The 27,250-nt window shown below is 47.0% G+C and overlaps 1 protein-coding gene across 3 annotated transcripts in view; it reads right to left on the reverse strand.

Moving 5' to 3' along the window:
• FLI1 (Fli-1 proto-oncogene, ETS transcription factor) overlaps positions 1–27,250 on the reverse strand; it is a 697,892-nt gene that overhangs the window by 300,895 nt on the left and 369,747 nt on the right. For all 3 annotated transcript variants that reach the window (XM_078681988.1, XM_078681986.1, XM_078681987.1), the window contains one exon: positions 11,673–11,815. In XM_078681988.1, the coding sequence (XP_078538114.1) occupies positions 11,673–11,815 (143 nt within the window). The remainder of the gene's footprint in view (positions 1–11,672; positions 11,816–27,250) is intronic.

Below are 27,250 nucleotides of genomic sequence, written 5' to 3' on the forward strand. Positions count from 1 at the left end.
AAGCACCTCTTAACAGCTCATCACGGGCTGAAGGTGTGAGGGCTGCCATCCCGCTGTGCCTCTCCAATGCTGCCGGGTGTCTGAGCTTTGGAACAGCATCAGAGTCAAGAAGGGAGGTGGGTGGAAGCTTTTCCGGGTTAAAATTACGGACAAATGGCGTCCGTTAAAGAATCCTTCACGGACAACGGACAGACAACCAAAATTACGGACTGTCCGTGAAATTTACGGACGGTTGGTCACCCTAACCATAAGGGTTGTTTGGACTGGTGCAAGGTGCTCACTAGAATAGTTAATATCATATACCAGGCCAACTTCTCACACTGTGTATACCCAAAATCAACCCCCCTCCACCACTCCACCACTCCAACCCCCAATTAGGCTGAGAGCTCCCTAACCCCCCAAACATACCCAAACCAAGAACAGACCGTATAAGCCATGGGAGAGCTCCCTGTGGGGGCATGGGTTACTGGCGTACTGCCCTACCCGAGAGGCAGGGTGGCCGGGTGTACATATCAGCTCAGGAGGACAAGTAAAGGTCGCAGTCAAAAGGCAATAAATGTACAAATGGCAGGGTGTAGGCTGCCAGGTTATAGCGGAAGTTCAAGAACAGGGGAAGTGGGACTGAGGAGCAGCAATGTCCTTCCTAACACAATCCCATGGTCAATCATTGTCACTGAGTCTATCTCCCGCCTCCGTTTGCATGGGCATCAGGGGGAGATGTCCGCCCTGGGCAGATATGTGTGGAGAATTTGAGAGCTGATTTGGCATCAGTGAAAAAGTGTGTTTGACCGTCGTGGGATAGCTTCAGCTTTGCCAGGTAAAGCATTGCACAAGGGGTTTCAGTGCGTTAGAGGAGGCGTATTGTAGGTAGAAAAGTTTTTTCTGCAGCCCAGACCGCACAAGTGAAGTCCGGAAATACAGATATATTGTTGCCCTGGTAAGTGATGGGGCCATGTTCTCTAGCTGCTTTTAAGACGGAGTCTCTGTCCCGGTAGTTTAGTATGCGCGCTATGATGGGTCTAGGTGTGCCACCTACGGGTGGCCTGGGGCGCAGAGCGAGCTGTGCATGCATTCAACCACAAAAACAGCAGAGAGAACCGTCACAAAGTAGAGTTTCGATGAAAGGTTCCATTTTGGGGATCGCCGTGGTCTCCGGAATGCCAGCTATGCGCAGGTTGTTGTGCCGAGACTGCGCTTCCAAGTCTTCATTTTTAGCTTTTATTACTGTAAGAACTCTTTCCATGTTGAGTAGGTGCTTTTTAGAGTCAACTTGAAACTCATGGGCTTCTTCTGTGCAGTTCTCAAGGGGGTCCAATCGGGATTCGTGAGTGTTCACTTGGCACGTCACCATGTCAAGCCCTGCTGTCAAAGCATCGAGTTTGGTGTCCATAGACCTGAGATTAGAGCAGACCTCCAGCATTATGGCACGCAGGTTCATCCTGTTTGTTGTTGGCCTGGGAGGGTTCACCTTCAGGTTGTTAGGCGCTTATTCTCATAAGGCAGTTTAGATTGCTTGGGGTCATTTTTCCCCATGGCGTAAAGAAAGTGTAGCAGAGGGGGCGGCTAAAGTAGTGTGCACAAAAACATTGTGGTGACGCTGCCTCAATAAGCTGCACCCACAGGATGGAGCGCCAAGATGTCCACAGTGTCAACCAAGCTCTAGGCCTATTGTCAGGATGAACAGCCCTCAGGGGGCCAAAGCGGGGCTTCTGAAGTAATGCCAGGGAAGAGGGAGCAGGAGCGCAGCAACCCTAAGGGCGACAGGGTACAGCACCACCCAAGGTACCGCACTCCACCTCAATCCAGCACCTCCACTGCCCTTGCGTGGCACCCCTAGGGCTATGCCCCCAGGGCCTGCCCAATCTCAGCCAGGCCAGGAGCAGGCACGCAGCCCATGGCGTTCGGGGTACACCCCGCGGCAACAGCCACAGGACCCCCACCGGCCAACACCTGGAGTTAAAGATTTGGGACCCACCGTCCTACTCACGTGATTTCAGAGCTGAACATCAGGGCCCCTCAGCTCTGCCGCAGAGACACTCGCCGCAGTGTGGAGGGACCTCTACTCCTAAGGCACAATGGCTGCCTCTGTCGGCTCGCCCACAGTTCCACACGTGGCTCTTCTTGCCGTCGCCGATCAGTTCACCACACTCCCCGATGGCAGGCAGGGTTCCAGCCCTGATCGTAGCCCAGCCGGGCACTTCTCAATGGCACGTCAGTGTCTGCAGCAGCTGCGGAGCAGTAACGGTCTCCACACAAGCCTCGGAGACCTCCGGGCCACAGCAAAGATTGGCGGTGTGCAGCGAGAGTCTAAGCAGCTACGCCGATCCGCTCAATGTCTCTTCTCCACTGCCACAGACAGGATATGCGGATTCCCAGCTAGGATCAAGCAGCGGCCCTCCGGGTCGATGCAGGGACGGGAGGCCATGCAGTGGGGATTGCTGCTTAAGCCTGCCATGGGTTGAGAGCGCTCCGCTACACTATGTCCGTAGCCGCAGTTTCGCTACACGTTGCAGCCCTAAAAAGGCATGGATGTGCTCCTCGTCTTATGCCTGATCGAGCACAGTATGGCAGGGTATGCAAGCCCTCCATTGGTTCAAGGATGAGGCAGGATAATGTACCCAGTCGGTAGAGCTCCTTTAGAAGGCTGCCATCTTGCTGCATGGCCAAGCCACGCCCCTGCCCTTTTCATATGGTTGAAATAATTTTATCAGCCAGATTCAGGATGCCTCCTCGTGCCATTGTGTTTGGTTAGTGACCATACGTTATCAATACCAGGGTCGGACTGGTAAGTTGGGCACTCGGGCATTGGGCCGGTATCTAAGTTTTTTTGGGCAGCGTGGTGGGCGATTAGGGGTCTGTCTGTGCTGTTCAGATATGCTTCCAATGGCCTAGTGGTGGCCTGAGAAGCCTTTCTACAGGCCTGTAGCTTGAGGCAGATGTTTCTCTCTTGCCACCCTTTCACCAACAGGCCTGGGGTGTCTTTTCCAGTCCTGCTGGGCTGGCCCATCGATATAAAAAGTTTACTCGGACGGCTGTGGGCACAATATTGTATGCAGATTGAGCGGGGGAAGGGGAATGAGCAGAAGTGGCCTCACTGATATTCAGGCCTGCTTCATCGATGTGAACTAATCCCTGCACAAGTAGTTCTGCCAATGTTTGAATTTGTATTTTTCAGTGAGAAAACAGAAGTTGTGTCAATATGTGATTGAGAGATCTTTACAGCGAGGCTGACAGCCCATAGGTTAAAAAAGAAAGTGTTCGGGGCGTGGCTTGGATGGCAGCGCAGGCGGTTGCCTAAGTTCGTGAGCTCCGTGACCCCGGGGTAAAAAAGTAGCGAATTAACGGCGAAACGGACGGGAACTCCCGCACAAAGCGGCAGGAGGCTTGTAAGAACACACAGGGAAGCAGAGGAGGTGGTTGTGCAAACTGTACGTCGGGGGTGAAGCAGAGAAAGAACTACCCCAAGACAGGAGAACGGAGGACGCTGACCAAAAGATGGCAGGGTCATAAAACCCAGAAGCATCGCAAAACTCCCACAGAGGCACCGGAGACACTGGAGAACCACACCAAGCCCAGTCGGAAGTGACGCTGAACGCGAGGTGCACCGCCCGGCAGGGAAAGCGAACTCAGGTCAGACCGGGACGGAAAACTGACAAATTAAGGCTGAGTAAACAAAGGACCAGGCAACAAGGGCGGCCATTTTGGGAGTCCACGCTGAAGAAGTACAATAGTAGCTGCGAGGAAGGAGCACACTAAGCGCATCGGTGAACCCACAAGTGAGCAGGGGAGACAAGCGGCTGTGCGCTGAGGCTATGCGCTGAGGAGTGTAAGCGGAGAAGCGGCTCCAGCTCGTGGTTTTCACCCTTAGCGCGCACCGCGCACCGTAGCGGACGGGGGCAACCAACAAAGCCAGGCGGCCAGGCGGCCAGGCGGCCAGGCGGCCAGGCGTTGGACCCTCCGCAAGCGTTGCTCGGGAGGAGAAAGCTCAGCAAGTAAGCAAGTAAGCAAACCGCCCTAAGCGTTAGAAGCCTACCGGAGAAAGACAAAAACGGCGGCCATCTTGGGAGGGGCGGCGCAGCTCCAGACCAAGCAAAGGCAGCCAACTCGACCAGGTGGCAGGGGAGGCAGTAAGAGGACCCCCCACAAGCGCGGCCCAGGCGGAGCAAAACAGCAAGTAAGCCGCTCGCTTGTGCAAAACAATCTGCTGCCCCTAACATAAACAGCCCCATCGAATACAAGCGGTGGCCATCTTGGGAGGGGAAGCAGCCAAGCGAAAACCTGCGCGGCCAGAACGGATAAGGCAGCCAACTCGACCAGGTGGCAAGGGAGGCAGTAAGAGGACCCCCCCACAAGCGCGGCCCAGGCGGAACAAAATAGCAAAGTAAGCCGTTCGCTTGTGCAAAACAATCTGCTGCCCCTAACATAAACTGCCCCACCGAATACAAGCGGCGGCCATCTTGGGAGGGGTAGCAGCCAAGCGAAAACAGCGCGGCCAGAACGGACAAGAGCGGAGTGGTAGGAATAATTCCAGGAGAAACCGGGGAAGCTAACACAAGCCCCCTGCTCACATTACCTAGCTCACTAGTCGCCGAGTCAGCTATAATCAACCGAGGCATCACGGCGGTACAGCAGCCATCTTGCAGCGGGAGAACGGGAGTCCATCGCTGAATAACCCAGCCACCCAACACAGAAACCGACCCCAACAACAAGCAAGGGGGGAATAGAACAAAAAAAGGGAAAGGAAACGAGGCAAGGAAAAGGCTAGCGGTTGAGTGCCCTGGGAAGCCGGCCTAACAACACAACTAAGTCCACCAGTGCGACAAGGAAGTACAAGCAGCGGGGGTGAGGCAGAAACGCTGAGGCGAAGACAGAGTGAAGTAGAAAAGGCAAAGTGTCAAAGTGACAGTAGCCCTGGCGTCAGGGCGAACCAGAACAAGAACAATAAGGTGGCCCAACAGGTTCACGTTTGGGAGCGCGGCAAAGACGGAGAAAGCCACGAACCACGCCAGATCCAGCCCACCACAGGGCGTGCAACAAGCAGTCCAATATAAGAAGGGAAGGCCGCCCGCACTTCAAGGAATAAAAGTTTGTGGTGGGATGACGACCAACGACATCAAAAAGATCAGAAAAGATCTAGACTCACCAGTCAAGCTGAAAGCCTTACAGAGTACAGAGACAGCGATGGACCTGCTCCTAAAGAAAATAACAGAGGCCAACGACTTGGCAAAAGCCACAAAGATCTCCATGGACAATGTCCAACTAGAACTCACAGCCATACGTGCCGACCAGAGCAAAATAGTGAGCAGAGTAGGCGAAACGGAGAGAAGAATCAGCGATGTAGAAGACAAATCGACCATCATGGAAAAAGATGTCCGCTACATATCCAAGATCTCCAGCGACCTACAAAGAACGCTAGCAGAACAAGAGGACAAAAACAGGAAAGGGAACATCAGAATCATAGGCATACCGGAAGAGGAGGAGGAAGAAGCAGGCTCATGCGCGGCGCTACTCGAAGCTCTGATACCCAAGCTGACTGGGCTAAACTTCGAAAGAACATTCGAAATTGACAAAGCATACAGAGTGCCAGCCACAAGACAGCTCCACATGAAAGGCCCGAGGACAATCATATGCAAACCGCTGAGAGCAAACCACACGGATGCCATCTTTGCCTATGCACGCAAAGGTCACCCCCTCAACTGGAAGGGCAAGAAGATTATCATCACCCAGGACTTCTCTAAAAGCACAGTAGAGACGAGGAAGGCTTTCCTAGCACTGAGGGAAGCAATGAAGAGGGCCAGGATAACGTGTAGCTTTGTGGGCCCAGCAAGAATGAGGATAACAGACAGAAATGGCACGCAAACGTTCGACGATCCAGCAGAGCTACGCAGATACCTTCAGGAACCAGACCAAGAAGAGATGGAACAAAGAAGCCTGGGAACGGCAAAGAGAAGAGCATCCTTAGACGGCTCGGAGACAGGCGAAAACGGCACAGCAGGTCGTGGCTGAAGGTCACGGTCAAGAGACTGGGTAGATCTGCCATTTACCCTAATTGAACACTGCTACCTCAACTGGGAATACACACCTACCTCATGATAAAGGAATGTGGAACTAAGCTAGGACAAAAAGAGAGTAATCTCAGGGAACGGGACACGAGATATGCACGAGACCCAGCCATGAACACAAAATCACTCAGAACCTTAAGCCGGACCTGAGAAAGAGAGGCGGACAATATATCCTTTTATCAACGCTTAACATGGAAGGGTGCGGGGGGAGGATCCAAATTACCCGGGGGGGCGGAGGGCGGTGAACCGCTGCTGTCGCACGTTTACAGTACTTTGACAGGGGGGAGGAGGGAGGGGGGGCGGGAGAGGGAGAGGAGGCAAGGGAGGGGTCATGCAGTGCGGATAATCCTAGCTTGGTGGGGCTATCAACTCTTTTTTTCTTTCTTACTTCCTTCTCACCTACTTACTCATACTTCCCTATCCCAAACTAGACCCCGGGGGGGGCCCAAAGACTGGTGGCGAGAGGTGGGTCCACACCGAAGGCAGAGACCATACAGAGGTCACTACCCAGAGAGCAGCTATCCTATAGGGACACCATGACTACTCATAACACTCAAGGCCTAGCACAGATTACATCTGACATCAAGATTGTGTCACTGAACGTCAAAGGCCTCAACCACCCCGTCAAGCGACGGAAAACACTAGACTACCTGTATAGGCTCAAAGCTGACGTGTACGTGCTCCAAGAGACTAGAGTAACCACAGAGCATGCTAACAAACTTAAGGCAAACTGGATAAGCGACATAACATGCTCACCAGCAGTCAACAAAAAAGGAGGGGTGATAACCATTATAAGCAAAAAAGGGAAATTCACGACTCTGGGCAGTGCAGCAGATACGGAAGGCAGGAGACTAGTCACAAGCATCAAAAGAGGAGAGGAAGTAATGCACATAGCTAACATCTATGGGCCGAACGCCTCAAAAAAAAAGTTCTGGGAGGAGGTAGAAAGCGAGCTCAGCAGGATCCCTCTGGGAGAACTAGTGATTATGGCAGGGGACATGAACGAGGCGATGGATAATGCCACAGACAGGCACCCACACAGGCCAAGCCATGCCACACAAGATCAGAACATACTCAAAAACCTTTGTACCAAACTCGCACTAGCGGACCCATGGAGACTACAACACCCCAGTGCCAGGGAATACTCATTCTATTCAGCACCACACAACTCGTATAGCAGAATAGACTATATCCTCATGTCAAGCTCACACACACACTTGACGGACAGAACGGAGATAGGACCGATAACAGTCTCAGACCATGCCCACATTTCCCTCTCCATAAGCGGGAAACACAATGAACTACCATGCAGGGGTTGGCGTCTAAATAGTGACATACTTGAGGATCCCGCCAACACCGGGGAGATTGAGGAGGCGATCAAAGAATATCTCTTATTTAACGACACAAAAGACACAGTGGAGGAGACACTGTGGGACGCGCTCAAAGCCACAATAAGGGGGAAACTTATAAGTATTAAGGCAAGAATGAACAAAAAAAGGAACAAACACATTAAAGAGCTGGAGGAACATATAAAAGAACTAGAGAACAACCACATCGCAAACATACTAGACAGGAATACCCTCACTGCACTAACAAAGAAAAAGTATGAGCTCAACAGACTATTAAGTGAGAGGGCAACGACATGGATAAACAAATACAAATCCATAAACTTATGCTCAGCCAACAAAGCAGGTAGGGCACTTGCAGGATACCTAAAAGCCAAACAGAGACAGCACTCAGTTGCAGCGATCACCGACACAGACAATATAACGCACACAGGGAACAAACAAATCCTCGAAACCTTCAGGAGGTTTTACAAAGACCTATACACCGCGGACAAAGCACTAAAGGCGGATGGAGGGGCGAGCCTTCTCGAGAAGCTTGACCTACCAAAGCTAAGCTGCGAACAAAGTGAGGCGCTAGACCAAAACATAACAAAAGCAGAGGTAGGGAGGGCCATAGACGCACTAAGACCCAACAAAGCCCCAGGGCCGGACGGATTCACAGTGACCTTTTACAAAAAGTTCCAAACGCAGCTTAAAGACATACTAGTGAGAGTATTCCAGACGTGTGCAGAGAAAGGAAGCATGACAGACTCAATGGCAGAGGCGAACATTATTGTCATCCCAAAAGAAGGGAAGGACCCACAATTCCCACAAAACTATAGGCCAATATCCTTAATAAACGTAGACTGCAAAATCTACGCTAAAGTAATGGCAGCTAGAATAAACACATACCTACCCACCCTCATACACAAAACACAAGTGGGATACCTGAAAAACAGGCTCTCACAGGATAACACGAGACTACTCTGCCACCTAATAAACCGCACGGCAAATAGCACAGAGAAGGCAGTAATGATTGCACTAGACGCTGAAAAAGCCTTTGACAGAGTCTCGTGGCCATTCCTAAACGAATGTATGCGCAAATTCGGATTTGGGGACAGATACAGGGGAATGATAATGTCCCTATACAAAAACCCCCGAGCTCGAGTGGTAGTGAACGCAGCAACATCAGAAACATTCACCCTAAGCAGAGGAACGAGACAAGGCTGCCCCCTGTCACCAGGTTTATTCCTGCTGGCAATTGAACCCCTTCTCCACATGATCAGAACAAACACGCAGATCACAGGTGTGATAGTGGAGGGTCAAGCCTTCAAACTAGCGGCCTATGCGGATGACATCCTGATCACCACAAGCAACCCACGGGAGTCAATCGAAGCACTGGTACAAACAATAGAGGAATACGCACACGTCTCAGGGTATAAACTCAACAGGGATAAATCAGAATGCAAACCAATGAACTGCCACACTACCAGAGCAGTACTAGGCCAGTCAGGGCTGGCATGGCAAACGAAACCCCTAAAATATCTAGGAATCCTCTTTGGGAAGGACCTCAGATCAACACTAGAGCACAACGAGGAAGCAATGCTGAAAAAGATCAAAACAAAGCTAGACACATGGGGACCCAAATTCGTTAGCTGGTGGGGCAGAGTAGAGACAGTTAAGATGATGATCACCCCAATGCTCAATTACTTGCTGTCCATGCTACCACTATCACTAACGACAGACTTCCACAAACAAATCGACAAAGCCATTAACCTGTTCCTATGGGGAGGTAAAAAACCTAGAATAAGTCTAGCAAAGCTCAGGCTGAAAAAAGAGCAAGGGGGACTGAACCTCACAAACTATAAGGCCTTCCAGACTGCATGCCTTGCCAAACAAGGTCTACACTGGATAGCACCAACACCAGACTATATACCAGTATGGCTGGAGTTAGAAAGGGGCATTCTAGGAGGAGCAGACCCAATCATGGCCCTCACGGCAAATAGACACCCAGAAGCCAAAAACTCAATAATACGTAACAAAAAAATAGCACTACTGAGATTAGATAAAGAGCTAGAAGTAAGCATCAAAGGCACCAAATGGGAGTCATTATGGTACAACACCAAAATCACATACAAGGGGAAAACGCTAGACAGCAAAGAATGGCTCAGCAGGGGCATAACAACACCGGCACAACTAGAGGCAGGAAACAACCCACTCACCTACAAGACGCTCCAACAAACAACCAGCCTACCAGACAAGGAATTCTACGAGTTCCTAAGAATTAAAGCAGCCATTACCAGAGCGAACCTCTCCAAACACAAACCAACCATCATACAGTATGCACAGAACCTAAACACGGCAGGCCACCAAACAGCGCAGATCTACAAAATAATCACACCACGTAGCACCACTCTTAATGACAAAACAATAGCCTTCTGGGAAGAGACCATCCACAGACCGCTAAGTGAAGAAGAGAAGGCCAGGCTATGGACATCAGCGTCCAAAAACAAGATTACACCACAGTTAGCACAAACAAAATTCTGGATACTACACAGACTACACTGGACACCGGCGAAACTAGAAAGAGTTGGGGCAAGCAACAACAGCGAATGCTGGAACTGCCACAAAGCAAGGGGAGACCTAGCCCACATGATATACGAATGCCCCAAAGTCAAAGCGTTCTGGAGTAAAGTATACAACCTGATAGACTCGATCACGGGCTGCCAGATACAACGAGGGCTAGCAGGGATAATCACTGGATTCCTAGAGCCACAACTCCAATCCAAAGAAATACGTGATCTAGTCGACATGCTCCTAGCGGCAGCTGTTAAAAATATTCTGGGGTACTGGAAGAACTCCAGCAAAGCCACTTTCAAGCGCTGGTTCAACTGGGTGACATTCCTCCGAGGGGCAGACAACATCACCGCCACACACAAGGCGGCGAACCACACAGCCAAAGAGGACATGTGGGCAGCCCTAGACGGGTATCTGACGCAATAAACCCCCCCCCCCCACCCCCCTTGTTTCTCTTTCTGTTTTCCTTTCTTTCTTCTTTCTCTCTCTCTTGGATACCACTGGGCCGAGTATACATGTAAAGGAGCCCAAGGAAGACAAATGTATACAATGTACATGTGAAACTTTTCAATCCAATAAAAAAATTTTGAAGTAAAAAAGAAAGTGTTCACTGCATGACCGTGTTTATCATCAAAACGTTACAGGTTCAATTCCCCATAATACCATGGTTATAATATTGTTAACTGCAGTGACAGGCACCAAGTCTTCTGGGGCTTTTAGGGAATTTTTTCTTTTGGGACTTTGATACTTCATTGGAAGGATTAAAAGGTGAGCCTAATACGGTTCCTTCTCCAATTATGGCTTCCCTAATTGGTAAATACTCCATGGTTGTCTGCTCATCTTCTCATAGTGTACTTGGGAACACCGTCTGGATGTAATAACTGAAAACTCACAGCAAGCTACTTAAATACTGGTAAGGTACAGGAATGAAGTTCACATGTTTTAAACCACATCCTTAATTACATGGGCAATGCTTCTGGGAAATTATTCAGTTTCACCTTTTTGGCAATTCCTCTTTTACAAAGCTCCCCACCCCCTTTTTATATTGATTAAAACACTGAAGAAGTGTTATGCACGAAGGTAAGTCCGCAAATGTGTGAAACATTTTTTGGGGTGCCTAGGACGACTTTTGATCCCAATCTAACTCTGATTATTACCTTGTCAGTGCTACTGCATGCCAAAACTCAACAAAACCAATAAAAACATTTTGCACAATGTTAAGGCCTGTGCACTTAGGAATGAAGAAAACATGCGTTTGCAATTCTGCAAATTGCACCCCCTACAAGTCTGCATGGACCTACTACCAAAAGGTAACACCTTGTGATGATTGTAAATGCAAGCACAGGTGGTGTAACACTATACTCAAATCACAATTTGAACTGTTGCAAAATGCTATAATGGGTGCGAGTGTAATTAGTGGTCATTTTTAGCACTAACTCAAGGGTCTAAACAGGCCAGAATGCCTAGAGTTGGGATCAAACCTGATGGAGTAATGTTCAAGGAAGCCACATATTGGTGCAAGACTTCATGGCTAAGTGAGACAGGAGTCTTGACATTCCATGCTACCAGAAGAACGAAGGTTGCGGACGACAGCATTGACTCTGAACATTACACAATGGTAGAAGGTAAAGAAAGGGCATTTTATTTTAAAACCCACCTGCGTTGTGGTGAGTGACAAGAACACAATTTGTTGTGGTTTGGCACTTACCTGCTGGGACAATCACTCTCTTTTCATTGGTCGTCATATTTGGTGGAGGTGGTCCATTTTTCTCGTCCATGTAGGTGGTATACCCAAGTTGGTTTGCGTCCAGTTTATTACATTTGTTTAGGCTGCAGTCCACTGGGGATTCCCTGCAATGTGAGCAAGAAATAAAACATGGTCTAATAAACATATTTTCACAAAAGCCAAGTAGAATTAAAACAGGGGTGTGGCAGAAAAAGGTGAGAGAAAGGATGGAAAAGAAAAAAAAAGACTTGGGGCCATATGTAGGTAATCTACATTTACCGATTCTAAAATACCGAATTTTACCGATTCGGTATTTCAGAATTGGTAAATGGTATGTAGGAAAGAATTTGAGAATCGGTATTTACTGATTCGGTAATTCCCATTCATTCCTATGGGCCTGGAGGTATAGGAATGAATGGGAAGCCATTCACTATTACTGATTCGGTAAATACCGAATCGGCAATAGGGGGCACATATTCAAGGGTGGCAGGGTGTCATATTGACACCCTGTTGCACCACTGAATTGTGCATGTGTGCACATGTGGCACAGATACATGCCCTAAGGGCATGTATGTCTGCCACATGGCACTTTTAAAAATGCACAAAATTGCTTTTTTAAAGGTTTTCAATATTTACCACCAACTTGTAGTTGGTGCTAAATTACGAATCCTGAATGCAAGAAGGCACTCACTTGAGTGCCTCCTACATAGCTTTTTGGATTCAGTAATTACCGAATCCTTAAAATAAGGAATTGGTATTTTACAGATTCCTTAAGGAATCGGTAATTACCGAATCCTGAAACCTGCCTCCTACATCTCAAACCCTAAATACCGGTCAGTAACGGCCGAAATTCGGTAATTTCGGCCATTACCGACCGGTATTGGGCTACCTACATATGGCCCTTGGAGAGGATGAAGCACAGGGAAGTTGTACAAGACACGGAAAGATGAGACAATATCGTGGAATAAAGGAAAGAGAAGGGACAGTGAAGGGAAAGGCTGAGGCATTGGGAGGGAATGGTGATACTGGGCAGATACAACATGTAATGAAGAGGAGAAAATGTACATGAGATAGATACACAAGAAAGTACAGAAACATAAGGAGGAAAATTAGCGAGAGAAAGATGATTGTGGAAATCATTCGATAAAAGCAAAAGAGGGAGGGAGGGTGTAGTGAAGGCGCTAGACATAAGTATGGATGCAAGTCCTTTATTGTGACTAGGAACAGATGGAGTACAAAAAACAAACTGGAAGACAAAAGACAGGCAGAGCCCTTGGAACAAAGGGATGGAAAGTGGAAATGCAGAAAAATACTGAATAACAAGAGTTAATAGATAAAAAGATTCCAAAGAAATTGCCAGGCGCAAAACACAATGTGATCAAGGAAAATTATGGACACTTTGAATTTGAAAGAGATCAGGGATGGGGGGCATATGGAAAATGGGCAAAACCTTGGAGAAAGTTGAGGAGTAAGTGCAAAAAGGAAGAGGAGGAAAGCACAATGCGGAAAAAGGACATCACAGCAGAAACAACCATTAGAAAATGTGTAGGTAGAAAAAAGAAAAGAATGGGAAAAGATGTGACAGACAGAGAAAGAAGAAACACCGGCTAAACCAATAGGTTTCGCCAACACAAGAGCTATTGGCTTTGGTAATGTCTTTTAGCCATTTTATACAGCAGCATGGAGTGGAGTGAAGTGGACTGGCATGTGTAGAGAGGTGGGAAGTGACATCGAGTGGAGTGGCTTGGCGTACAGTGGAGTGGAGTACAGTGACGTGGAGAAGAGTGGCCTACAGTGACCTAGAATGAAGTGGCATAGATTGCAGTGGCATAGACTAGAGAGGTGTACAGGAGAGTGGTGTACAGTGGAGTATAGTGAAGTGGAGTGGTGTGGAGTGTACTGGCATGGAGAGGAGCGGCATAGAGTGGAGTGAACTGGCTTAGAGTAGAGTGGCATAGAGTAGAGTGGTGTAGAGTACAGTGGCACGTAGGGGAGTACCATAGAATAGAGATGAGTGGTATACAGTGGAGTCGAATGAAGTGCCATAGAGTGAGTGGTGTGGAGAGGAGTGGAGTGGTGCAGAGTGGAATAGAGTGGAGTGGAGTGGCACGGTGCAGAGTGGTGTGGAGTGGAGTAGAGTAGTGTAGAGTGGAATAGAGTCACAGAGTAAAATGGTGTAGAGTGGAATGGAATAGAGTAGAGTGGCTTGGAGTGGCATAGAGTAGAGTGGTGTCGAGTGCAGTAGCATGGAGTGGAGTGCCATAGAATAGAGAAGAGTGGTGTACAATTGAGTTGGGTCAAATGAAGAGCCGTAGAGTGAGTGTTGTGGAGAGGAATGGAGAGGAGCAGAGTGGAAAAGAGTGAAATGGAGTTGTATGGTGCAGAGTAGTGTGGAATGGAGTAGAGTGGTGTACAGTGGAGTGAAGTGACAGAATAAAATGGCGTAGAGTGCAATGGAGTAGAGTAGAGAAGAGTGCCATAGAGTGAAGTGGTGTAGAGTGAAGTGGCATAGAGTGAAGCAGCATAGAGTAGAGTGACAGAGTGGCATGGAGTACAGTGGTGTAGAGTGAAGTGGCGCAGAGTAGATTGCTGCAGAGTAGAGTATAGTAATGTAAAGTGCAATGACGTAGAGTGCAAAGGCATAGAGTGCAGTGGGTCAGAGTGCAGTGGCTCAGAGTGTAGTGGTGTAGAGTGGAGTGGCATAGAGTGCAGTACTACAGAGTAGGATAGAGTGCAGCAAAGTGCAGTGGCATAGAAATGTGCAGATAGATTCAAGTGGTGTAGAGTGCAGTAGCACAGAGTGCTGTGGTTCAGAGTAGAGTATGGTGGTGTAGATCGTAATGGGTAGAGTGCTGTAGACTTTAGTGGAGTGCACTAGTATAGAGTAGAGTGGTGCAGAGTAGAGTAAACTGACGTAGAGTAGAGTGGCATAGAATGCAGTTGCGCTGAGTAGAATGGTACTGAGTAAAGTATAGTGGGATAGAGTTCAGTGGCGTAGATTGCAGTGGCATGGAGTACAGTGGTGCAGATTAGAGTGGTGTAGAGTGCAGTGGCATAGAGTGCAGTGACGTAAAGTAAAGTGCTGCAGCGTAGAGTGGTGTAGGGTGGAGAGGTGTAGAGTATAAAAGAGTTTTGTAGAGTGCAGTGGGATAGAGTAGACTGGTGCAGAATAGAGTGTTGTAGAGGGCATTGCATAAAGCACAGTGAGGTAGAGAAGAGTGGTTCAGAGTAAAGTGTAGAGGCATGGAGTGCTGTAACAAAGAGTGCAATGCTGCAGGTTAGTGCTGTAAAGTGCAGTGGCATAGAGTGGTGCAGAGTAGAGTATAGTGGCTTAGAGTGGAGTGCCACAAATTGAGTGGTGCAGAGAAGAGGAGAGTGGTGCAGAGAACAGTTGTGTAGAGTGCAGTAGCACAGAGTAGAGTGGTGCAGAATAGAGTGCAGAGTGATAGAGTAGAATGGTGTAGAGTAGAGTGCAGTGGTGTAGACTGCAGTGGCACAGAGTGCAGTGGTGCAGAATAGAGTTCAGAGTTGGGGTTGAGAGGGAAAAGAAGCAACATAGAAGGGAGCAGGTGGGTGGGAATAGAAGCCACATGGACAGTGAAGTGGGAGATGGACTGAAAACACAAGCACTGAAATGGAGTGCTTGAACACAAAAAAGGTAGCTTAATAAATGGGAGCATTGGATGGACACAAGTACTTGGTCCATACTACACGAGAGGCCCAAACACAAGAAGAGGACATGATGCCTGCATGCCATGACAAGGAGCAGAGCAAACAAGAGTGGCACTGAAGCTAAGAAACGATAAGCCACGGTAGCCTGTATGCAAACAAAATGTCTTCCAGAGACAGTTCATGTGCTATCTAGGTGAAACCTAAAAAGAGACGGGATGGAGCAGAAGAGTGAGAGAGTGAGGGGGAAACCAACAGAGATAGAGAAAGGAGACTAAAGTTGTGGAAAGAGATGAAAAGTAAGTGAAAAAGACTAAAAGTGGAAAGTCCAGAAATAGAATGGGAAAACAAAAAAATCAAACAAGCAAGAAAGAGAGGGAGATGGAGTGGAGAAAGAAGAGAGAGTTTAGAAGAAAGTTACGGAATTCTGCCCTCTTACAAGGAGCACATCAATACATAATGTAGTTTACCATTAGTACCAGGGACTAAAATAGCAATTTGCGATTTTTAAAATCCCCAAAATATTTTTGCTTTTAGCCAATTATGTTTTTGTTGATGAGGTCTCAGCAGCTATCCTAACTGTTGAACTTGGCCAACTCAGCAGGGTCACTCCTAATCTTTTTGCCTCCGCGCCTCCTTCTTTCTGAATCTGTTTGTGTTGGCTGCTAATGCTCTGTGCATCTTACCACTGCTAAGCAATGCTAACGTGCTTGTGCTCTCTATCCACTTAAACCTGTTAAAATTGGCTTACACCCGTTTGGTAAATCTAATTTACATGTAAGTTCCTAGTAAATTAGTATTACATTTACTCAGGGCCTGTAAATTAAATCCTACTATTGGGCCTGCAGCACCTGTTGTGCCACCCAATTAAGTAACCGTGTAAAATATGTCTGGGTTGCAGCCTGTGTACCGTTTTCAACTGCCATTTCAACCTGACCTTTTTTCAGGTCAAAGCTTTCTTTTTCAATACATATGCCACACCTAAGGTTGTACTTAAACAATCCATAAGTAGGGGTGCATTGTATTTAAAAATGTGGACATGCACTTTTAAGATATACATGTCCTGGTATTGAAAAAGACAGAACTTTGTTTTATTTATTACTGTGAGGCCTGCCACTCCCAAAGGAGAGCATTGAGTTACCTTATTGCATTTAATAAGTGATAACATTTACATGTGAGCATGTCAAAATGTCATGTTTGATGTCTAAGGAATTGTAATTCAGAAACCTCTTCAACTGTAAAATTGGATTTAAGTCACAATTCTAAAAATGCGACTTTAGAAAGTTGGCAGTTTCTTATTCTAACCATTTGGTGCCTGTAGCCTGTATCCTGGGTTGCATGACTAGGTGTAGTTGGCAATTGGCCTTTGTGTAGTCTTCCCAGACAGTAATAGAAAGTTAAACATAGTAGGTGTTGTCAGGATGGGCCATCTTGTCAGGATTGGAATGGCAGAGCTGTAACCAACCACACTTGTACTTCAAAGGAATTGCCTCAGCACACACACAAAAACTTCACATGTGTTTTGTGACCCCAGTGGAACATTGGCAAGTAGGCAGGAAATTCCAGCCCATCTGTAGGGGAAACACTCTAGACGTTCTTTCTACTTCAAAGCTGGAACCAGGTATGAAAATAGTACCCTCAGACCACCGTCAAATCACTTCTGGACCTGTGAGAGACTCAGAAGATTTACTGTTCTGCTGATCTGCTACTAGAAGGACTGCCCTGATGCTCTGTTGCTGGGGTAAGAAAGACTGGACCTGCTTCTTAAACCCACAACCACCAGAGCCACTCCAAGGGCTAGCTGACTTGCCTCCTGTTCTGAGCTGCAAGGACAAAACTAGCTCTATAGACCTTTCTTACATCTGCCCAGCTGCCCAAACTCAACGGCACATGCTTGGGACCTGCTGCTGGCCTCTGATGGAGTGAGCCCCGATCCCCAAAAGGTGACCCAAGATACTGTCTCAGATGGCCAAACCTTTTAGGATAGAGGCTATACCTCTAATGTCTTTGATAAAATGGTCAAGAAGGTTCAAAATTTTACCTAGGACAACTGATTGTTTAAGTAAAAGGTTTTTTAAAACTGTGAAAAAAAATCTGCTAATCACTACATGTAATGCTAAATTAAGGGAGTTATGAGAAAGCTTAAAAAGACACTGTAAAATATGAAAAAGTGACTGAGATGTAAACCCAGATTTGGTGACTGTCCCAATGATCATATGTAGAATATTCAAATCTATATATGACTACTTGGTGTACAGCTCTCTTATGGTTGCCACAGCTGAGTCAGAAGAATCATCGAGTCAAAGCACAATCCGGTCGAGCCAGGGGGGGTTATTAACATTAATATCTAATACCCTCCCAATAAGATCAAAGAACTTTTTGAAGGTGTCCCCGTATTTCCACTTTTTGCTATTAGTGTGCTTAGGGTTGGCAGGACTGCTTATTGATAAACCTTTATAATAACAACTTTGGAGCTAATATGCATTTGGTGGTGGCATAATTGGAAAATGTGCTTGATAAAATTGAGGGTGGATTCCGGGAAAACTTTAATATTGTGTGAGTGGGTGACTTCAATGCACATTTGTGTAAATACTCCACCGAGTCAGTTTGTGGCATTGTGGATGTGGAAGGGGTCCGGGTAAACCATTTTACTCACCATGAATATGGTCAGAATCTGAACAGGATACTCACCATTAGAAATCTGGAGATAAGAAATAGACTGGCAGTATCTTCCTGGGAGTTTCTAAAGACTTTCATACTTAATGATTACGAGTCAACGATTGACTTTGTATTGACTTAAGAACCTCTTGGTGGGAAATAGACAGAGGTGGAGTCAACATTTACTATCTTCAGTGACCATGCCATCCTCTCCCCCGGTATAGGCAAACTAAAGTTCTAGGGACACTGGTATTAGGAAGAAAGAACATATATCAACTAAAATGGGATAGTATAGATAAGGAAAATATAACCAATCAAATAGTAACTAAGAACATGGATTATATACAACACTGTTTGGATACAAACTTCCCCGATGAACATCTCATTTCAGATTTTACAAAATTACTAGAGGCAGTAACAAATGCACTGTCCCACAAAATAACTTTAAATAGGGCTCCAGCAAGGCGTTGGTTTGATCATGGCTGCTCTCAATCCTCAAAAGATCACCATGAAGCCCTGAAAGAACTACCCAGAGATCAAGGGAAGTTAAAGTTACTGCGTAAGGCATATAAAGAAACTAGGAAACCAAGAGAAAATGCCCTGAAAGAAGAGGCCTGGGAAAACCTAGAAAGGGCAGCATTACCCAATAATAGCAGGGACTTCTGGAGGGTGGTAAATAACCCCCATTTTAAGGACGCTGGGGATCCAACTTTGGAATCTCATATGGGAGAGGACGCCAGGGTGTCTCATTTTGAGATGATTTTGGGGTCAAGGGAAATTTGTCTGATCAAGCAGTCGCCAATCCACTTGGTTCATTCAGGCCCCCTTGTCTTCACTGATGAAGAAATAATAAAGGTGTTGGGAAGGTGCAGCAAGGCAAAGGCCTTGGTCCCAGATGGGGTCCCAGTAGACTTATTCTTGGAAGATCACATTCCTTGGGCCCCCTTATTGCAGAATGTATTTAACGCTATAGCTAAGGCTTGCCCCCTGACTTCATGGAACATAAGCGTTATTATTCCGATCTATTAAAAAAGAGTAAAAATGACCCAGGCAACAACAGGCCCATATCTTTGCTCGACAGAACCTTAAGAAACAAGCATTGGCATAGCCAATAGGTCGCGCTTTTGGGACCTTATAAGTATTTAGTTATGCAGCATAATTTCCTTGGTGCAACAACATCAACTGTTGCGTGGCTAAACACTTATAAGGTCCCAAAGGCGAGACCTATTGGCTATGCCAATGCTTGTTATTTACTGTTGTACTATGCTTGACTTACACATATGTGTCAGTAAAAATGACCTATTGTCCTAAATATTAACACTTTGTTCTGAAGTTTTACATTCCTGCCCAGAATTTGTGTCTATGGCAGGTGGTCAGTCTATTCTGAAGTTTAAAAAAAAGCAGTGTAAAATCTCAGTTATTGAAAGTTGTACATCATAGGTATGCACAACGAAAGAAGAGGCGCTGAAAAAACGTGTACTGTTCTCCTTCAAAATAAAAAAAAAACTTTTGTTTTGAAGCTTTGTCAAGCGCTCGTGAATTGCTTCTTTTGTGATTTCATCATGGCATGTGACACTGCATTGTGGAGAAGCAATGACACACTTTTTGGCCCCGAATTGTCTGAGTGACAGTGGGAAGAGTGCGGTTTCGCATCACGCAACAGCACGGGTACAACAGTACTTTTAGAAACAGCATTTTCGACGCTGCTTGACAAAAAACAAACATTAATGTAGATTTTGGCTGAGAAAAAAAGCAGCTCCAATGGAAAGTAACAGCTGCTCTATCGAAATAGATGTTGTAGACAGTACGGTCTGTGGTACATTGTTGCATTCAAAGGTCTGGGCAGCTACAAAGAGTTTCACAAGTAGGTTTACATTTATTTTGCTGGGAAAATAAAATGTATCCTGGCACACGGCTGACTCTTTGACTACAAATAAGCTCCCTGGTCTTGCACACAGTTCTAGCTGCTCATGTGTATGGTGGTCTGCAGCCTGCAGCTGCTGGAAAGCAGGCACTGCTACTCTAATTAGGTATTAAGCATTCTCATTAGCACGGACCATAACAAGCTACATACAGACCATGTCTGTGGATTAATTCTGTTATGCACTCAACTACCAATAAGATATCTTAAACTGAGGTGAGCAAGGATGTTAATGAATCTTCATGAAGAGTTTGTTATCAAGCATAAATGTTCTCTCTCCCGAAGTATTGCAAGACACTTGAGCCTGAGCATCCTGGGCCAGTCATGATAGCTGGATTGTGTCTCTCAGCTGCACCTTCAACACCCAATTGGGGCTAGCACTCTCAGCGCATGTGCATGAAACCCGGCTACCTAGTCGCTTTCCGACATTTACCGTATCTAGAAAAGTCAGCCCTACTCCTTTCTAAATACCCACAGTTGTCTGCAGCACGAGTAAAAATCACAGCATAATGACAAAAATAGTATCAGCCTCAGCGTCGTGTCATAATTCCACACTGGCTTAGACTAGAATTAAAAGTAATGCATAGATAAGATGCATGTTATCACGCGCAGCACATCATAACATAAGCAGTCTTTCTACTTGTTATTGGGCAAAGTGTAGGTTCCGACTCTGCTGCGTCTCATTGAACGTAGACAAACAAACACCACTCTGAGATGGCTGCACATTTTTCACGAGATGAGGCAAATGCTGCGTCAGGTTTTCAGGCAAGTGTGAAAATTCATTTATAGATTTAGAAATCAGCATTGTGTATACTGGGTCTGGAAAAGGAATCTAGTGAGACAAGCATTTGCCGTGCGGCCGTAAAAGTAACACCGCGCGGCCTCGAAAGTCATCGCGATCACGGTGAAAGCAAAAGTGAGTTAGTGTTGTTTGTTTGGGGCATTGCAGTTGCTGCAACTACAATTTTTAAACTTTTTCACAACTTTAAAAAATATATATTGTGGATAGGCACAGTATCCAGTAGGCCCAGGGTTAGTCATGGGTGCAGAATACAACTGTTTCTGTGAGTTTTGTTGAACTTAAATATCATTTATGTCATGGAATTGAATAGCTCACTGTTATATGTGGAATTCTTTTTTACATTTTGGGGTGCATGTAAAGCCACACTAGCCAGTAGGCCCAGGGGTAGTCACTCAGTGGTGCATGGACCAAGTCTTTCTGTGGGCTCTCTTGAATTTAAACTTCATTTAGGGTATGGATGGAATTAAATTGTGGTGATTTATGTGTGGTTTTTAAATTTTTTGGGGTGTTGTTGGGGCCTGACCATGTGAGTGGGGGCCATTTTGAGGCCTGGTCCAGGCAGGGCCTGGCCATGTGGGTGGGAGTCAAGGAGCCATTTTGAAGCCAGGCAGTGTGCTTTGTGCCATAGGCCTGCACCCAGTCTGCCTTGCTTTCACCCATTATGCCCAGGGCTACTCAGTGGTGCATGGACCAAGTCTTTCTGGAGGGTCTCTTGAATTTAAACATCATTTAGGGCATGGATGGCATTGGATTGTGGTGATTTTTGTGTGTTTTTTTATTTTTTGGGGTGTTGTTGGGGCCTGGCCATGTGGGTAGGGGCCATTTTGAGGCCTGGTACAGGCAGGACCTGGCCACGTGGGTGTGGGTCAAGGGGCCATTTTGTAGCCAAGCAGTGTGCTTTGTGCCTTAGGCCTGCACCCATTATGCACAGGGCTACTCAGTGGAGCATGGACCAACTCTTTCTGTGGGGTCTCTTGAATTTAAACATCATTTAGGGCATGGATGGCATTGGATTGTGGGGATTTTTGTGTGTTTTTCGATTTTATGGGGTATTGTTGGGGCCTGGCCATGTGGGTGGGGGCCATTTTGAGGCCTGGTACAGGCAGGGCCTGGCCATGTGGGTGGGGGTCAAGGGGCCATTTTGAAGCCAGGCAGTGTGCTTTGTGCCATAGGCCTGCACCCAGTCTGCCTTGCTTTCACCCATTATATGCCATGGGGTAGTCAGTGGTGCATGGACCAAGTCTTTCTGTGGTGGTGTCTTGAATTAAAACATCATTTAGGGCATGGATGGCATTGGATTCTGGTGATTTTTGTGTGTTTTTCGATTTTTTGGGGTGTTGTTGGGGCCTGGCCATGTGGGTGGGGGCCATTTTGAGGCCTGGTCGAGGCAGGGCCTGGCCATGTGAATGGGGGTCAAGGGGCCATTTTGAAGCCAGGTAGTGTGATTTGTGCCATAGGCCTGCACCCAGTCTGCCTTGCTTTCACCCATTATTCCCAGGGCTACTCAGTGGTGCATGGACCAAGTCTTTCTGTGGGGTCTCTTGAATTTAAACATCATTTAGGGCATGGATGGCATTGGATTGTGGTGATGTTTGTGTGTTTTTCAATTTTTTGGGGTGTTGTTGGGGCCTGGCCATGTGGGTAGGGGCCATTTTGAGTCCTGGTACAGGCAGGGACTGGCCACGTGGGTGGGGGTCAAGGGGCCATTTTGTAGCCAGGCAGTGTGCTTTGTGCCATAGGCCTGCACCCATTATGCCCAGGGCTACTCAGTGGTGCATGGACCAAGTCTTTCTGGAGGGTCTCTTGAATTTAAACATCATTTAGGGCATGGATGGCATTGGATTGTGGTGATTTTTGTGTGTTTTTTTATTTTTTGGGGTGTTGTTGGGGCCTGGCCATGTGGGTAGGGGCCATTTTGAGGCCTGGTACAGGCAGGACCTGGCCACGTGGGTGTGGGTCAAGGGGCCATTTTGTAGCCAAGCAGTGTGCTTTGTGCCTTAGGCCTGCACCCATTATGCACAGGGCTACTCAGTGGAGCATGGACCAACTCTTTCTGTGGGGTCTCTTGAATTTAAACATCATTTAGGGCATGGATGGCATTGGATTGTGGGGATTTTTGTGTGTTTTTCGATTTTATGGGGTATTGTTGGGGCCTGGCCATGTGGGTGGGGGCCATTTTGAGGCCTGGTACAGGCAGGGCCTGGCCATGTGGGTGGGGGTCAAGGGGCCATTTTGAAGCCAGGCAGTGTGCTTTGTGCCATAGGCCTGCACCCAGTCTGCCTTGCTTTCACCCATTATATGCCATGGGGTAGTCAGTGGTGCATGGACCAAGTCTTTCTGTGGTGGTGTCTTGAATTAAAACATCATTTAGGGCATGGATGGCATTGGATTCTGGTGATTTTTGTGTGTTTTTCGATTTTTTGGGGTGTTGTTGGGGCCTGGCCATGTGGGTGGGGGCCATTTTGAGGCCTGGTCGAGGCAGGGCCTGGCCATGTGAATGGGGGTCAAGGGGCCATTTTGAAGCCAGGTAGTGTGATTTGTGCCATAGGCCTGCACCCAGTCTGCCTTGCTTTCACCCATTATTCCCAGGGCTACTCAGTGGTGCATGGACCAAGTCTTTCTGTGGGGTCTCTTGAATTTAAACATCATTTAGGGCATGGATGGCATTGGATTGTGGTGATGTTTGTGTGTTTTTCAATTTTTTGGGGTGTTGTTGGGGCCTGGCCATGTGGGTAGGGGCCATTTTGAGTCCTGGTACAGGCAGGGACTGGCCACGTGGGTGGGGGTCAAGGGGCCATTTTGTAGCCAGGCAGTGTGCTTTGTGCCATAGGCCTGCACCCATTATGCCCAGGGCTACTCAGTGGAGCATGGACCAAGTCTTTCTGTGGGGTCTCTTGAATTAAAACATCATTTAGGGCATGGATGGAATTGGATTCTGGTGATTTTTGTGTATTTTTTGATTTTTTGGGGTGTTGTTGGGGCCTGGCCATGTGGGTAGGGGCCATTTTGAGGCCTGGTACAGGCAGGACCTGGCCACGTGGGTGTGGGTCAAGGGGGCATTTTGTAGCCAGGCAGTGTGCTTTGTGCCTTAGGCCTGCACCCATTATGCCCAGGGCTACTCAGTGGAGCATGGACCAACTCTTTCTGTGGGGTCTCTTGAATTTAAACATCATTTAGGGCATGGATGGCATTGGATTGTGGTGATTTTTGTATGTTTTTCGATTTTATGGGGTATTGTTGGGGCCTGGCCATGTGGGTGGGGGCCATTCTGAGGCATGGTCCAGGCAGGGCCTGGCCATGTGGGTGGGGGTCAAGGGGCCATTTTGGAGCCAGGCAGTGTGCTCAGGCCTGCACCTAGTTTGCCTTGCTTTCATTCATTATGCCCAGGGGTACTCAGTGGTGCATGAAACAACTCTCTCTGTGTGGTCTCTCTTCTATTAATGTAAACATCCATTTTTTATTAGAACTGCAATTTTTATTTTGGGTCTTTCCGTTTTTGGGTGTGTTGTAAAAATAACTGCCTAGTTGCAAATATTAATTGAAGCACGCCATATGCAACATTTATTTAACTGATGTTCCTCTTTCTTCCTTTGCTTTTAGGTGCACAAGAGAACCACAAATCAGTCATCGTTCCTCATCAGTCACCTAGTCATTTGTTCGATTTGTAAAGCTGTAGTTAGTCGGGGTAAGCTTGGTACCAACTATGGTACCGGAGGCCAGAGAGGTCATCCCCAAAAACAGCACACTATCCCTTGGAAGGCGCACCTAAGTAAGATCCGGGAAGCCAAAAGTACAAGAAATCCAAATGTATCCATTGACATTGCATCTGATGATGACGAGGGGCTGATCGTGTAGGGGGGAGGTGAAGAAGCGACAGACATTTCTTCTGGTACACACATTACCCCTGGCAGCAGCACTGCAGTGGTAGCGCCCACACCCTCTACCCCAGTAGCATCTATGAGGCACACTAAGAGTCTGGGAGAGACACCAATGCGAAAAACTACTACATCAATGAGCCTATTAAAAGCATGTTTTGGTCGGAGGCGCCATTTGAATGCAACCACCCAACAGCACGTTTGTGCTAATGCAATGCTGGCTAAAATGTTAGTGCTGGACCTTCTCCCTTTTTCTTTCGTGGAAGGGGTGGGTTTTCTAAAATTTGTGGCAACAGTCTGCCCTAAATGGAAGGTTCCTAGCCGGTCCTATTTTGCCAGAGTTGTGGTTCCAGTACTACATGAAGATGTGCTGGAGGTGATTGGGGCAGCTTTGCAGAAGAGTGCTGTTCACACTATCCACCTGAAAACAGACATGTGGACCAGTTGCCAAGCCCTTGATTACATGTGCATCACTGCACACTGGGTGTCTTTTGCAGGGGTTAGAGAGAAGCTATCTGCAGGTGTTGACACAGACACAATTTTTCAAGCTACTCGGAAACATGCAACAGTAGCCATGTTTGCCATGGAGAAATTTCATACTGCATTAAACATTTTGGAGGAGTTTAACAGTAAGGTCTTTCAATGGCTGCATCCAAGAAACCACATGATTGGTTATGTTTCCATGGATAATGGCAGTAATATAGTTAGGGTCATGGGTGATGGTGGCTATTTCAGAGTACCGTGTTTGGTGCACTGTATTAACCTAGTTGTTCAAGATTTCTTGAAAAAAGAAAACAAAGTCAGCAAGTTACTGACCACCTGCCGAAGAATCTGCACACATTTCAGCCATTCTGTTAAGGCCCGGAAGCATCCGAGGAACATGCAACATGAGCGTAGACTGCCAATCAGAGGACTCATCCAGGAGGTGGTAACACGTTGGAACTCAACCTTCTACATGCTTGAGTGTCTGTCTGAGCAGTGCTTGGTAATGAATGAGTATGTCTTTGCACTGAGTCCTACTAAGACATGAGGCTAGAGTTGGAGGAATGGGACCTAGTTAAAAGCCTGACAGACATGCTCGTCCTTTTGAGGTCTTCACGCGTGAAGTCAGCAGGGAGGACTGTACTTTGGGCAAAGCTATCCCATTGTTGCGCATGCTAGAGTACCAACTGAAGGCGGTGTCTTCAACGTTCAAAGGTGAAACTGACAAGCAAGACGCATATCAGTTGGCTCTGTGCTCATTAACCCGCCTAGTTAACAATGAAAGGTTTAAAAAATACATACGGAACAACATTACATTTGTGCCACTATTCTGGGTCCATGGTACAAAAAGGCAGTGGCCAGCAAAGCATTAATTCCTTTTATTGAAGCAGATGTTTCAAAGTACAAACATTGGCTAGCTGTGTCAGCCACTCGGTTAAAAAAAGAGCGGCAAAAAATTGAAGGAACCGGCAGAAGTACTACTGAATCAGCAGGCAATCCGGCGTCTAGGTCCACTTCTCTGGCCGAAGGCAGTCACTTTCCCTCACAGCCGTTACCGACACCAGCAACTGTATCATCATCCTCACCTGCATCAGGCCCAGCCATAATATTGTGGGAAGCGGATTGGCTAACTCATCAAGGGTTTGCTCGTTCTAGGGTTGATGCAAAGGCCACAGATGGTACGCAAAGTGGAGCACCCCTGGAGAACCTTGAGTGGATGATGCAGGCCTATCTGGATGACCCAAAAGAGGTCTTCTTTAATCAGAACACATTGCTGTATTGGTATGGGAAAAGGGGTCAATGGCCACTGATCATCCAACCTGGTTCTAAATAATTTGTCTTGCCCACTCACAAGCGTGTCTTCTGAACGTGTTTTCAGTGCTGCTGGTGCCATTGTAACTTCAAAAAGGACCCGCCTCTCGCCCAAAAATGTGGAGAGGTTAACAATGATCAAGATGAATCAGCACTTCATACCGCCAGATTACAAAATACGTGAATCCACGCAGGAAGAAGAGGACACCGACTTAGGTGACAGAAGTTCTTCTCTGTTAGCTGACCTACTCCTGTCTCAATTCACAGAGTTTGAGGACAAGCTCTACTTCCCTGACACCTAGGCCTGAAAACTGACTTCCTTTTTTTTCGTCCTGACTCCTTATTCACTTTTACTAATGTGTGACTTTCTTTGTTTTGCAACTTTTACCACAACAAAATTCTAATCACAACAAATCCATCCGCAGCATTGTCTTTGTCTTATTTCCTTATTGAAGGTGCCGCTGTCTGCAATCCTGAAGTTCACAAGTTCACAACTCAGTCATGCTCCTCTATTCTCCTCCTCCAGACTCCCCCTCTCCATTTCCCTCAAGGCAGATGGCTGGATTACGCAGAATGAAGAAACTGTTGCTTCGTAGACGAGTCCCCTCAAAAGGAGTGGGACTGGCATTACTGACTATATGCTGATTGCTGACAGTTACTTCTGAAATTGACACACACGAGAGGCTGCCCTGTGGGCCTCCACTTTAAGAACAACAATATGCGGACAAAAAGTGGAACAGGTAATGAATAATGAGATGGCATGCACTGCAGTGGACAGCACTGGCTGTCTGGCTCTGATAAAAGCAATTGCTGTTTGTTTGTTGTGCATAAAATGAATCAT

Source organism: Lissotriton helveticus, chromosome 3_1 (genome assembly GCF_964261635.1).
Source record: "Lissotriton helveticus chromosome 3_1, aLisHel1.1, whole genome shotgun sequence".
Taxonomy (NCBI): Eukaryota; Metazoa; Chordata; class Amphibia; order Caudata; family Salamandridae; genus Lissotriton; species Lissotriton helveticus.